Raw genomic sequence first — 15,486 nt, 5'->3', positions numbered from 1 at the left:
GCAACTACTTTTGTAGTGGTCAGATTTACAAATTGCCCCTTAAAAATACAATATTGACTCCTGTAATATTCCTAAGTTAAGACTTTTTAAATTTTTTTAATTAAAAAATAGGAATCCTTCAGACTTTTGGAACAGAAGTCCACCTCAGTCATGTAATAACAGCAAACTTTGATGTAAAAAAGGAATTTATATTTTTCTAGCTTTGCCAAACCTTGATTTATTGTCATGATGGCACCTCCTCTGCTATTTCTTCTGAAGAACCTGATCTAACATGCCAGCTCCACTTGCCTTTCAGCCCTTCCCACATTTCCAGCATCTTCATGGGCTGGGTTTACATTGTTTCAGAACCATTGCTTCTCCTACCTCTCCTAGTAGCTGTTGATTAATTATCCCAGTTCTACTTTTATTCTAGCTTCTTGATACCTTCACACCAAGACAAGGGTCCACCATAACTTTCTCAATTTTTTCGTTAGGAATAATTACAGAATAACTGCCAGGTATATCGTAATTTTGTAAAAAAACTTCTCTTATCTTCTGATAGTCCCCAGATGAGAGATTGGTATTACTTTTTAGGTTAATTTCAAAGCTTCACTCTCTTCATAAGGCCTCAAGTGACAAAGTCCTTGCTAAAGAAGGAAAGCAAAACAAAATACCAGACACTTCTCTATGCAAGATGACCTAACTTTATTCTTGCTCATGTTTTTAGAGAGGATAAATGACATCTCTTTAATTAGATGTGTCATTAGGGATAAGAATGGACATCATCCAGAGCGCTCTTAAGTAATTATCAATATTTATGCCTCAAGTAGTTTTTCCTTTGGCAAATGTTATCTTTTATGTTCTGCCACCTCCTGTTTTATTATTCCTATGTGTAGAATTTTGCTCTTATCTAGCAATCAAATAATTCTATAAGGAGCCTTAATTGATATCTAAAGATGCAAGTCTACCCCATCTCATTTTAATAAGATTTCTTTTTAAATGCCCATTCAAGATTAGAAGAACAATTTTCAATTGATGACATTTTAGATACTATGAATGGATTATTATCTTCATTAATAAGATTCTATTATAGTTTTTAAAAGATTAAATAAAAATTTTAGGGACACATACATCATTAATAAATAAACACTAAAAATATATAATATGGAATGTTTGAATTATAAACAAACTAAAACATAGGTGTTTGTAGGATATATAAAAATGAATATTGGAGGGGGGCAAGGTGCTGGGGATTGAACCCAGGGCCCCACACATGGTAGGGAAGTGCTCTAGCATTGAGCTACACCCCCAGCCCTAGAAATAGATTTTTATATGAATAAATTTTTTTAAAGAGAGAGTGAGAGAGAGAGAGAATTTTTTTAAATATTTATTTTTCAGTTTTTTCCGGCGGACACAACATCTTTGTTTGTATGTGGTGCTGAGGATCGAACCCGGGCCGCATGCATGCCAGGCGAGCGCGCTACCGCTTGAGCCACATCCCCAGCCCAAGAATGAATGAAATTTTATAGTAGTTTTGAGACAAGATGTTATATCTGTTCTGCTAAGTTAGAGCAGACTTTCTGGTAAAGATCCTAAACCTAAACTTGATAGATAACAATCATTGTCTATCATATTATTATAAAGTGAACAGTAAGAAACAGTCCCAGTATAATTATTTGTGAGCAAATGACCTTGATAGCCTATCAATTCACACTTCTTAGTTCATTTTTTTTGCAGGGGAGTGGTGCTATTGGGGATTGAACTAAGGGGCACTTGGCCATTGAGCCACATCCCCAGCCCTATTTTGTATTTTATTTAGAGACAGGGTCTCACCAAGTTGCTTAGCACCTTGCTTTTGCTGAGGCCAGCTTTGAACTCACAATCCTCCTGCCTCAGCCTCCCAAGCCACTGGGATTACAGGCATGTTAGATTTAATGTAGAGAATAAAGAGTATTGTATGTGGGCATGTATGCATGTCAGTGAACAAATGATAGATAGGCAGAGGGAGAGAGAGAGGGAGAGAGGGAGAACAACTTACTTACCCAGCACCTTGCCTCTCCCCCCCAGATTACAGTTGATTCTTCTTAGACCTTTTTAAAATTGGTGTGATATTGCTCAAAATTCATTAAAGATTAAAGGTAGCTAATGGATATAAAATTTCTGGAAATATAAAAATTATTCAACCTTCTGAAAAGTCAAAGAAATGCAAATGAAAACAACATTGAGATGCTACTTTTGCTTTAACAACTAGCTTAATTTTTTTTTTTTATTTCAGCAGCCACTTTTATTCCAGGCAAGGTAGTGATTGTTGATTGAAGTATAAATTGGGTCAAATTACTTGACGTAAAAGTATTAATGTTTTGATATTAATGTACTGGGATATTTATTTTAATAACATTTTAATAACAGATGCCCATTAGTAAGGTAATAGCCAAACAAACAATGATATACTTGTCTACACAGTTAAATATCATACACTTAGAAAACAGTTGTAATACAGTGGTAAGTTTAAAAATCAATACAAACTTATAATGGAAATATTATTCCGATTCTTTAAATCTACAGATGCATTTTAAAAAAACAAGCAAATAAGGTGGGTTTTCCTCTGAACATGGAATTATGTTGGCATTTTCTTTGTTGTACTTATTTTCTAAATATTCTATAAAAGTCTGTTTTGCTTTTATATTAGAAGTACAAAAAAATAAACATTCCTTTGTAAGTGTACAATTGGAAAGACAAGATTTGCTTTCAATTCAGAATTATATTTTTACCATTTATTTAAATAAGTAAGTTGTTTTCCCTCTCTCACTCTCTCTCTACCTCTGCCTATCTCTCATCACTGACATGCATACATGCCCACATAAAATATTCTTTATTCTCTACATTAAATCTAACATATGTTCTCTCTTTTTACTTCATTAAAACTTAAAATCTAAAACAAACAAGTTAAAACAATTATGACACTTAGAACTTCTATGACAATAGTTATTTCTTTGCATTTTCTTAGCTTTAATTAGTATAACTATTTTTTCTAGTAGTACTTACTATAATTCTGTTTTGGAACCAATTGATATACTTTGTAAATGCTATTAAATTATCCTTCAGTTTATCAAGGGTTATATGTGTTTTGGCCTGTGTGACTTCTTGCTTCTCTTGACTCTCTTGTGATTTCTGGGGTTTAGGAGCCAAGCGAAAAGAAGGTACCTCTGGACATGTCCTTGTTCCTCAAGCTCCAGAAGCGGGTCACTGAGCTGGAGCAGGAAAAGCAGGTGATGCAGGATGAGCTGGACCGCAAGGAAGAGCAGATGCTACGCAGCAAGGCAAAGGTGAGCAATGCCATTCTACCCAAGAGCCAAGGATGCGCCGGGGGCAGGGAGACTGAGACTTTATATCTTATTCTTTAGTTTTTTAAACCAGAATTCAGCCCAGAAGCACCTTAATCTAGTGTGTTTGGTTAACTCTCCATTATTTTGTGTAGAACAAGTAAAAAAGAGTTAAAATGTGGCAATTAAAATATATTTAAGTTTTTACTTAATTTTTTCCCCCAGGAAGAAGAAAGACCACAAATTAGAGGTGCGGAACTGGAATATGAGTCCCTCAAGGTAATGGAAAATTTCTGTTCAGGACTTTAAATACCTTACTTTGGCAAAAGACCTGCTCAGAGCCTCTCTTTTTTTTCAGAAAACATCCTGAAGAGCTGGAAAATGTACCAGTTCTTGCAACCTAAGTCTTATTCAAGCACTATGTCTGGCCTATTTCCTTTTACAAATTCTATTTCATTTATACTGGACTTCATTCTAAACAGGAACAGGGGAAGCCTCTATTTGAGGCTACAGTAGTAAAGAACATGGACTCTAGTGTTACACTACCCAGGTTCAGATGTTCCATTTGCCACCATAAAAATCTGATTGGATATGAAGGGACAGACCAAAGGCATAGGAGTAGCAATCTGCTCTCCAGATAGTCTTTGCCTTATATAAACATGGACGAATAAAGACTTCTCTATTATGAATGAAACCACAATTCATAAAATATTAGATTAGTGGTTCTCAAAATCTGGTCCCTGGACCAACAGGATCAATATCACCTGGTAACTTGCTAGAAATGCAAAATTTTAGACCCCACACTATTACACTGTTGAATCAGAATTTCTAGGGGTGGAGCCCAGCAATCTGTGTTTTAACAAGAACTCTAGGTGATTCTGATCTCATTAAAGTTTAAGAAACACTGTACCTGAGCTCAGCCATCAAAGTAAAGATTTTAATGTGTTTTCTTTTATAGAAATGAGCAATGCAAATCTGATTGCCAATGGGTGGGAAATTGGGGATAGGAGAGGGCATTCATTTTCATAGAACAGTTATTCTATTACTTGGTAAAAGACCTGATATGATGCTACACACCCAAAATTGTTTCTCTGGGAATAAATAAAAGGATATTTGATCTTTGTATATATACAAGTGTTTCACTTACACTGAAATTGACCTTGGATCATGTGCTAAATAAGGCACCATGGCATTCCCACAAAAAAAGTAGACTTATAAATCCCTGTCTACTTCAGTGTTTCCAAACTGGTATCTTGTGACACTTGCTTTTTGTTGTCATTGTCAGTCTGTTCTGGGTTCCCGTTACCATGATTTGAACAGCATGGAGAGACCCAGCTGGTGGGCTGAGGATAATTGGAGCATGGGAAAGTACTGAGAAGGTGAAGGATATATGTCCATCTGGATGGCTAAGGGGAGAGGCATTCAGCCTCAAAAGGCCTCTTTACAAGCACCTCACACAGGAAAGAAGTCAGAATAATGTATTATTTAATGTCATTGAAACACTGAAAGGAACTTTAGAAGTTTAAATGATATCATATTTTTAAATGAAAAGCCCCTGTGGTGCAATGGCACATGCCTATAATCCCATTCACCAACTCAGGAGTCTGAGTCAGGAGGATCACAAATTTAAGGCCAGCCTCCGCAATTTATCGAGGCCCTCAGCAACTTAGTAAGACCCTGTCTAAAATAAAAAGGACCGGGGACGTGGCTCAGTGGTTAAGTGTTCCTGGGTTCAATCCTCCGTACCAATAAATATATTTATTTATTTATTTAAGAAGTTAAAGCCTGGGGGCTGAGGTTATGGCTCACATAGAGCGCTTGCCTACCATGCGTGAGGCACTGGGTTCAAACCTCAGCACCACATAAAAATAAAATAAAGATATTGTATCCACCTATAACTAAAAAATAAATATTAAAAAAAAGAAGTTAAAGCCTGAAATTTCAGTGTTCTTTCTATTCAGCTTTACAAAGGAAATAAGGACACTACTAAAAATTTCAGGGGTCCACCTATCTGAACTGTTCATTGGACATATCCTAACCAACTGGGTATTCAGATTTGCCCGTATACTTATCTACAAATAAAACCAGGGCTTCTTGGGACCAGCTAAACCTGCCCGTTGGGACTTAACAATCTCTCAAGAACTGTGAATTCTCACTGAACCAGTCTAGAATAAATTTGATTGGAATTTGGGTTGGTGATGCAAACTACCATTAACCTTGCTCAATTCCACTTGATGTCAGACTCCCTTAATTTGCAGAGTTCCCAGTAGAGCATGGGAAGCCATTCACTAAGGGAGCTCTCATGCCCTTTTACCATCAGAGTTGTTCTACCATCTTAAGGGAAGATGAGTATTTCAATGTAAGGCTGAGGATGACAAGCAGTGAACTTTCATTTATCTCTTCATTCAGCGTCAAGAACTAGAGTCAGAAAACAAAAAACTGAAAAATGAGCTAAATGAGTTACGAAAGGCTCTCAGTGAGAAAAGTGCCCCAGAGGTGACTGCTCCAGGGGCACCTGCCTACCGTGTCCTTATGGAGCAGCTGACCTCTGTGAGTGAGGAGCTTGATGTCCGCAAGGAAGAAGTCCTTATCTTAAGGTCTCAGCTGGTGAGCCAGAAAGAGGCCATCCAACCCAAGGTAAGCACAAGACATGGCTAAGGTAGTATTTGGGGACTGTTCTTCATTTCTTCTTACCCTTCCCTTCCAATTTATAATGAAGCAAACACTTAAAGCATATTTTTAATAAGATGGAAGATTCATTTTTGTAAATATTTCAGTGTCACTTTAAAACTGTTGCAAATGCCAATTATAGTTTGAAAAAAAATTCCAATTACAAAAAGCAAGTAACATCCCAAGTGATTAGATTATTGGAATTTTATCTCTCATCTGTAAGCCAAGCTCTTTTAAAATGAATCTTTTGCCATGCATGGTGGTGCTCACCTCCCCAGCAGCTCAGAAAGCTGAGGCAGCAGAAACCCAAGTTTGAGGCAAGCCTCAGCAATTTAGCAAGGCCCTAAGTAACTTAGTGAGACCCTATCTCAAAATAAAAAATAGAAAGGGCTGGGGATGTAGCTCAGTGGTAAAGCATCCCTGGGTTAAATTCCCAGTGCCTAAATGAATAGATAAATCTTTTTTGTGGTAATCTGGCCCCAATAAATTTTGGTCTAAAATAAAGTCCTATTGAATACAAAAATCTATAAATTATCCAACTCTGGGGAGACAAATGTGACTTTAAAGTCACTTGTTGAAAATAACCTGTTTAACTGGAAAGATAACATGTAAAAAGGTTATAAATAAGATCAGTCAGTGGAAGTTACGTGGAGATGATTCTGCTCACTCCAAGGGTTCTATTTAATAGTAGGAGCTGTCCCAGCTGGGAGGGCATTGTTCAAGGATTCAACAGAAAGCATTCCCACACTGAGGATATAAATGGTCCTGGGAAGTCCTTCTCTGTCCCCAAATAATTTGAGGCCCAGCACAGCCATACCCTGATAAGAAGTAAGCCTTTTTATCATCTGCCATCAGAGGAAATATGAATGGTTAGATCAAAATCTGGCTTGTCTCCCTGCCCATGTGTGTGCAAAAGAATGTTACCAGGAATTGAGGCAATAAAGTATCCCAGCTACATAACATTGCCATATAAAAAAAAATGCCCATGATATAAGATGATCTGTACACCTAAAAAAATATGTCACCACATCTGTTAGAAATGTTAGAAATGGGTGGGAAATTGGGTATAGGAGAGAGCATTCATTCTGTGGTTTAGATCCTTTACCTAGTACATTATATTTGGATTTGATAAAGGCAACTCACACTTTGGGATCAACAGTAATCCAGGAAAATATAAAATTTTAAAAATGAAGTATTTGAATAAGTATCTGGTTTTAAAATCCAGTAAAAAATGGAGTTATATAAATAAATGGGCTTCCTTCGGGCTGGAGATGTAGCTGAGTGGTAGAGTACACACCTAGCATGTGCGAGGCCCTGAGTTCAATCCCAGGCACAGCAAAAAAGAAAAGAAAGGGAAATGAACTTCCTTATTTTAAAACAAATCATAAACCCCTAAGTCTAAAGTAAGGCAAGTTCCAAAAGAGGACTCTGCATTTTGGCTGGGCCATATAGGTTGTTCCTTCCACAGGACCTCTCAGGTGGTTCCCTGGGCTACCACCATGGAGGGTCCTAGAGCAACAAGGCACTGCAACCTAGTTGGGGCAGAGTCAAAAATCAAGATTCTTTCCTATGGTTCCCCTGTGACAAACTGATAGTTGTTCTTCAGTTTCCTTTATTTACAAATAATAATTGTTTATATTTATGATATACAATGTGATAGTCTCATGAGAAACTTTAGTAAAAAATTAAGAGAAAGAAAAAGAAATGAAGCAAGGGGCATAAAAACAATCTAGTTAACAGAGCATATAGTTCTGGAATCACACATACCTACTTATCCAGCTCACACATCCCATGTGACAACTGTTCTCCTGCCCCCAGTGGGCTGTTCCTATTTAAGCAAGGTTCCTGCTCACCCAGCTCCCAGCCCGCGCCTGGCAACAGTCTTGTCCTCTCCTAGGAAAAGGGACCTGACACTAATTGAGACCTTCCAAACATTGTGTGGCTATTTGTTCCACTCAGTTTTCTGCTCAGAGAGACACATCATTTCACAACTCCTTTGCAGGGCAGTGGTGAGCAACACCCAGTGAGCTAGGGGATGATCCAGACCAGCCAGATCTGTTTCATCTGCTCCAACTCCAGAATATTCTGGGAGAGTTCACTTGGACAAATGTCGTCCTAGTTAGGAATCACTGTAACTCTCATACACCTAGAGAAAAGATTTTACCCATATGCATTAACACAAGGATTATTCTCTCACATACTCAAAAATATTTTACAACTAGAAAAACCAAAACAACTCAAGAAGGAATTTCAAGTATTTGGCCCTGAAAAATAAAAGGTGCCATCATATAAATACATATTCATGTCCACCTTATGCCAGTTCCATGAATAGTAATTTTTTTACATTTTTTTAGGGGAAACAACTCATGATTGTTTTTAGGTTAGCTTTTATTTCTTGTAGTGGGGATTCATTGATGGAATAATTGTATTTATTATATATATAATATGTATAATACTGTATATATTGTATTTATTCATGGAACTAAAGATTTACTGTTTTCTTCATTTGTTTTTTGTGCTTGCTAACTTGTGATTTTTCAGGATGACAAGGTAATTATAAGTTTTTTCCCAATATTAAGCAAATAATGGTACTTAATTATAACTTTAACTTACAGATATTCCCCAATATATGCAGTTGATGCTTTCTGGCCACCAAACCTATTTCAATATTTATGAATTAACTTCCTATTTGACTCCTTCCTATTTAAAGTTAATAGGGAAAACATAATCATATTAGATTCCAGTCTGGATCAGAGACTCATAACTCAGCTCTGTGACTCACTGTGGTAATTATGGTAAGCCATACAAATGGTGAGAAGAGCTTGGAGTACACTCAGATGTGCAAGTTCTTCTGAGTTCTCATTTCTACCAGTCATGATTTTGATAGCCAAGCAAGGGTGAGGAGGAATCTGAGGAACTGAACATATGTCCTTTACTTTCCTTTTCATCCCCCTGAGTACAGGGTTCATAGGGAGAATAAAAAGTGGCCTCTGATGAGGTTGCAAAGTCAAATTTCTCTAATACATCTTGTTTTCAGTTACTGAGTGAAAGATATTACGAGATTTTCATGTATAGTCCTACCCTTTCAAAACTTCTGGTCATTGGCTTGGGAAAACAAACTCTGAGAAGTCAGTCAGGAACTTCCTAATGCTGGTGGTCCAAATCTGATCCCAGCCCCCAGCTGCCATTTTTTAGTTAAGGTAGGTAGGACGGCAGAAGATTGATTACTTACTCCCTAGCACAGCTGCATACTAAGATGTCTCTCTTTCCCTTGAACCAACTAATTATATCAAGTTATCTAGTTTTCTAAAAGTTCAAAACCATTTCATATAGGTCCTCAGGCATTAGAGCACACATGTATCATTATTTGATGTATTAACTTGGTTCTTTGGACATTATCACTTACGGGTCTTAAAATCTGAGAATGACCCTTTCTGGAATAGAATGACTTTTTTTTCCTTTTATACAAAAAGAAAAAAGAAATTCTCTGAAATATATACTAAAATATTTATAAAACATAAATAAAGAAATGTTCTATATAGTATTTATGGTAAATATTTTTTAATTCAATAAAATATAAGCTTAATATTAATGGTTTTTCTCTGATTATATTTGATCATCTTAAAGAATACATTTATAAACTCAAAAGAACAGCATTAGGGGAAGAGTGGAATATTGTTTTGGTTATTTTTTTCCAGGGATGTTTCTTATACACATTGAAATTCAAAAACAAGCATTTGTAAATCTCTAATTGGCATTAAAGTTATCTTGGAACTGGTCTCCAAGGTCATGATATTTGAAGTGTATTCTATTAAATCCAGCTCATTGTGAGACCTGACAGCAGATGTTGACTGAAGATCAGATATATACTATTTAGACAGAGAGGGCCTTTGGGTTCTAAAGTATAGCAATCTTTAGAGATAATAGAGAAATGATGCTTCTTTTCTGTTTCTTCCCTGCTCAAAAGACATAGAAAGAGGCTGAATAGAAGCAAGATTTTGAAACTGTATTGGTTGTCAGAGAGAGATTGGACCAAAAGGGAAAAGAATGAAATAAGAAATATTGGCAAAAAAGTCTTTTTTACATAAAATCATTAGGAATTCTAATCCATCAGATGTTTATTGCAAAGGCTTATTTATCACACTATACTGTACCAGAGGAAAAAAAGAATTAAATAGCTGCAGATGGTAGATATTTAAAAGAATCTAAATCCCACTTCTATACATCTAAAGATGTAGGGTAAAACTTTTAAATTTTTCTTAAACATATTATATGAATGCCACCTTCTTTGACCTGAGTTTTAAATGAAAAAAAAAAAAAAAGCTTTATGTCAAACTTTCAGTTTTTTATTGGGTGTTTGTTTCATTCTAACTGGCCAGAAAGTAGTAAAAAGAATGGCTCTTTTATGCCATTAAAATACTGTCTGGTGTTTTTTTCTAATACTGTATAATATACTATATATGCATATGTATGTATAATTTTTACATAATATAAAACACATAGCCCATCAGTGGTGGTAATCACAGAGCAGTGGTACTCTAGAATCTCATTCCCTGTGTAGTAGAGTGTTAAGCATTCTCAGAAGAGGGACTGATGGGACCAAACTCTCCTCTGTAGTTACAGGGGCTGGGGCTGGGGCTGATGTTCAAATGGGGCTCAGGTGTGGTGACGCTTATAGCTCCACACCCTCAACTGGAGGAAAGGAGTATGTTATATGTGGTCCAAAACTTTTGAGTTGAGTCTTAATGTGGAAATGTGTCATTTCCTTCTGCAGAATACAATGACAGATTCCACAATACTTTTGGAAGATGTACAAAAAATGAAAGATAAAGGTGAAATAGCACAAGCATACATTGGTTTGAAAGAAACAAATAGGTAAGTCAGTGGTTCTTTTGTTGGTTTTGGTTTACCTGTGTTGGGTTTAAGTCTTTAAGCTAGACTTTTGTACAGTAAGTCAGCATATTTATTCATTGCTTTATTAGACATCTCATCATCTGCAAAGAGAATCCAAGATGTCCAATGTGAACCCAGTTAAAATCCCATTTATAAAATTAGGTAGTATTATTGATGGAGATGTCAGTGAAATTTTTATTTGTATTACAGGAAGATGTTGCTGTATATGTAGGGTCTTAGCCCTGAGGAGCTGTCTTGAGAAGAAAAATAGTTGTTCAGTTTGGGCTGTCTTGTGTAGTTCCTTTCATAGAATGGGTTAGTTATTCAGGATGGTTATTTGAAGGTTTGTAGGGACAAGTGAAGCTTTCAATAATTGAAATTTAGTATGAAGAATAGTGATAAGATATCTGGGATTACATTAGTGTTGGCCGGACAACTCTAAAAGGGTACTATGACTTTGAGGATGAGAGAATGAAGGCTCATAGATGGAATTCTCCTCAGCCTTACTGCCACTACACTTGTCAACAAAGCTGCAGTGTTATAGAAATATTAATATTAATGATTATGTGCTAGGTCCTTTTGAGAGAATAATGGCCAATGATAATTACAGAGAAAGACAATTCCAGAGTTATGTATTACCAGTGTTCAGTCTAGATCTCTTGATGCATAGTATCAGAATTGGTATTCGTAAATACTTCACAAACCAAAGATACTAGTCATACAAAAAGTAAGATACTTCTTTAATGGCTAAGTGTAGAGAATGCTTATGAAATTGTTTAGTTAAACTGAAATTCTAATTAAAATTTATGATTATAAATAATAAACATGTCTTTGTATCTAAGATTATGTTTTTATAGAAAGAGCTATATTAACTGTTCATGTATCCACTCAGCTATTCAGTCACCAGGTATATGTTGTATACCTACTTCATGGCAGACTCTGTGCCACATAGTGACAATACAGCAATAAGGAAAATAAATTAAGTCCCAGCTTTCTCAGAGATTATAGGCTGCTGGTGAGACAATCAGAGTGTTTGGATTTTATTCTGAAGATAGTGGAAAGCATTGAAAGGTTTAAGTAGGAGAATGATGTGATGAGATTTGAATTTTAGAAATCTAGCCCTGGCTATTATGTTGAGAGTAGATTGCAGTGGAACAAGATTGAAAACATGAAGACCAGTCACCAGATTGAAAACATAATCCAGTAACTGATTATAGTGATTTGGGCTTGGTTGGTGGCAGTTGGGATTGAGAGAAATTGGATACTTTGAAAGATACGTGAGAAAATGAGGTCAGTTTGCCCTTTTTGTATATTGAATATGTGGTGAAGAATGGGGAAGCCTGAGGTATGTGCTATGGACACTTGGTTGAATGTGGTGATGCCATTTCATGATATGAGACTGGAGTGTGGGACAGTGATCAGTAGACTTACACATATTGAATTTAAGGAACCAGGAAGACATCCAAGGAGGGAAATCCATTAGGCAATTGAATACATAGATCTGTATCCAGGAGAGATATTTGGGCGAGATATAAATTTTGAAGTCATCAAATTATAATAATACAATTGAAACCTGGAAACAGATGAATTTTCTAGGAAGAGATGGTAGATGGAAAACAGAATTCCTTCAATTTGTGTTATGAAAATATATCAACAAGATTATATAGCAAGAGTAAGAACCTGTACTCTATAGTCACACAGTGCTGGGATCCACTACTTACCAGCTGTGTAGCCTCTACAGGTATCTTACTTCCAAGTCTCCAAGTCTTCCTGTGTAATGTGGCACATGGTATATATTAGGTGACTGGGAGAACTAAATGAAATATAATGAAAGGATGTAGAACAGCATCTGGCACTTAGCAAACACACAAATGTTTGTATCTTAGAAAAAAACTATTATCAATTTTGTCATTCTTATCTGTTAACTACTTCTAATAAAATGTGATACAGCTCTAATATAAAGGGAGTTTCTCCATATATTAAGATTAGTCTTTGATGAAAATAACTTGAAATCATGTCATAAAAGCTGAATACATTGGACATGTTCTTATGTTACTCCTATAAAAAATTTTAAAACAAATTTTTAAATGGAGAATCAGATTTCATTAAGCTAAAACAAGTTCCTACCCAGAAGACTTAAAATTTTATTTTGAGATATACTGTGAAGATTGCCACATGAAGACAATAACTGGAGTTTTCATTCCACACGTATGCCATGGTTAGCCTCCAATCTAATGCCTAATATACAAAATCGCTCAGCCAGCTGAATAAAATGTTAAAAACAGAATTTCTTTCTCACTTTTTAGTTCATTTCTTATTTGGGGGGGAAAAATCTCTTGGTCTTGTTTTTTTGCTATAATTTCTATGCACATACATGTGATGTTACATGTTACCCATTTTTTAAAAATTAACCAAAAATAATTTTTGTGGTAATGTTCTAGTGTTATCTGTGATAAATAAAAACAATCTTACTCACTTAATAAAATATTGAAATACCATGTGCTACTCTTGACCATCATCATCTCATTACCATCCTGTATTCCTTTGTGTTTTGCATTTTTGTTTCATTTGCATGGAAGATCTTCTGCTATGGATTACCATGAATTGAATGAGGATGGAGAGCTGTGGCTGGTTTATGAAGGGTTAAAACAAGCCAACAGGTTATATTTGTGTCCTCAAAATGGAATGTTATTAATTTGTTGTTTTTCTTACTAACAGTGACCTTGTGACTTTAACTCTGTGTTTCTTTTGCATTGTCTTCCTGGGTAAATCAGTTTCGTTAAAACCTATTAAACTTAGAACATTCAGCCAGACACCTTCTCAAAAACCTTCTCCTCTAAGAGATACTATTAAAGCTAAAATTGATTGATGGTGAATATGAAAATTACTTCCTATAAGTGAATGATACTTTCTAGAGTGAATATCTAAAAGTTGTGAATCTCTCTCTCTAGGAGTTGAGAAAACAAAATCTTTTAAGTATGGTACAAATTTTGGGGGGTAGGAACTAATATTTATTACTTAATTAGCAGCTTCTTGTTTCAAAGATCAATCTACATGATATATGTACCTGTAGCAATGTGGCTGCTTTCTTGTATATTATTATACTGCCTAAAAATAATATCAAATAAATGATTTGGCATTCCTTGTGGTTATTACAAAGTTCACATGCATGAGACAACAAATCAGGAGGGTTTCATGTTTAAGGGAAAGAAAATAAATTGAAATAGCAATATCTTTTAATGCAGATAATCATCTGCTTATTGACATGTATATCTTAAATCTCATAAAAATCCATTTTAGAATTAAATTTTTAAAAGTCTTAAAATACTGTTTGTTCAGGGGGCTTCCGCTTATTCTGCTTTGTTTATTCTAACCATAAACCTCTGTCATTAATTTTGAAGTATTATTGGTTTAAATTCTTTTGAAATTTTAACAGCTTGCTTGCAATGGCATCAGTAAGTTTTACCCAGCAGTTGGCAAACCAAGACAGTTAGAATAAAAGAATGTCTTCTTTTCTTTCTTCACATCAGTTAAATTTTTTTTTTTTTTTGGTGGTCGTGGTGGTGGTGGTGGGGGTAACTGGGGATTTAATCCAGGGGTGCTTTACCCCTAAGCTACATCATCAGCCCCCCTTTTTTGAGACAGGGTCTCCCTAAGTTGCTGAGACTGGCCTCAAACTTGTGATCCTCCTGTCTCAGCCTCCTGAGTCACTGGGATTACAGATGTGTACCATTGTGTTTTTTTTGTTGTTGTTGTTGTTTTTTGTTTTTTTCTTGCATCAGGTCTTAACCATCACTTCATTTTGTGTTTAGAAAAGGAATGACTGTACAAGCAGGGAAGCACAGTGAAGGGAGGATGCTCTTACTCTCTGGCATCTTTGTTGCCAGTGCCCTCATCTACTTTGTGGGCACAGCTGGCTACATGGTTGCTCAAAGAAACAGTAACCACTTGTTGGTCCTGTTAATACTTGTATTCCAAAACCATGTCGTGTTTGGATTCTGTTACTGTTATATAAATTTATGGGGAGAGAGATGATGATAAATTTAAAATATGTGCATATATGAAATTACAGAACTTTCTGTCTGAATTTAACTAAATCTGCATATATTTTAGAGTAAGGCTCCAGCATTTCTGTCCTTTAGTGATAAGAGTAAAATATAAAAATGGGACCCTGGTCCCACCCTCTACCTAGAGTTAGTAACTATAATCCTTAAAGGCATATTTAATTAGATTGGGAGTTTGTAAGCTTGCCCTTATAGTGCAGAGTTATTTGGTAGCAGTGATACTGTGTTTTCCACATTTAATTCTAGCTTATAAATATAGAAAGCCAGATTAGAGTTAGGTCTTTCCTTTTTTTTTTAAGTCATCATTTCCTATGAATTTTTTAAAGAGCTAAGACTCCTCTGTCTCTTCAGACCTCTGAGAATTTTATACTGCTCAGAAAGACACAAATATGAGAGTGTTCACATACATTTCTGGTCCTTGTTTGGGTTTTTTTACTTTAATCAAGTCAGAAGATTCAGGGCTACTAGAGAGTACCTGCTTTTTCTACTTTTGTAAGTGAGCATGAAGCCCTACCCAACACCACTTAGGCAGGAACTCAAAGTGTCATCTTTTCTTT

The 15,486-nt window shown here is 35.7% G+C and overlaps 1 protein-coding gene across 4 annotated transcripts in view; it reads left to right on the top strand.

Annotated features, from left to right (window-relative positions):
- Myo5a (myosin VA) overlaps positions 1–15,486 on the top strand; it is a 205,107-nt gene that overhangs the window by 148,749 nt on the left and 40,872 nt on the right. For 2 of the 4 annotated variants that reach the window (XM_046461279.2, XM_046461278.2), the window contains exons 26-30: positions 3,162–3,305; positions 3,528–3,581; positions 5,712–5,939; positions 10,747–10,847; positions 13,445–13,525. In XM_046461279.2, the coding sequence (XP_046317235.1) occupies positions 3,162–3,305; positions 3,528–3,581; positions 5,712–5,939; positions 10,747–10,847; positions 13,445–13,525 (608 nt within the window). The remainder of the gene's footprint in view (positions 1–3,161; positions 3,306–3,527; positions 3,582–5,711; positions 5,940–10,746; positions 10,848–13,444; positions 13,526–15,486) is intronic. The other 2 variants (XM_046461281.2, XM_046461280.2) reach the window with 1 other exon arrangement.

Source organism: Marmota monax, unplaced genomic scaffold, assembly GCF_021218885.2.
Source record: "Marmota monax isolate L192 unplaced genomic scaffold, Marmota_monax_Labrador192_F-V1.1 WCK01_AAM20220418_F8-fsc00001, whole genome shotgun sequence".
In the NCBI taxonomy this organism is placed as follows: domain Eukaryota; kingdom Metazoa; phylum Chordata; class Mammalia; order Rodentia; family Sciuridae; genus Marmota; species Marmota monax.
The sequence above is the reverse complement of the archived record's forward strand: the minus strand, read 5'-3'. Positions and strand labels throughout refer to the sequence as shown.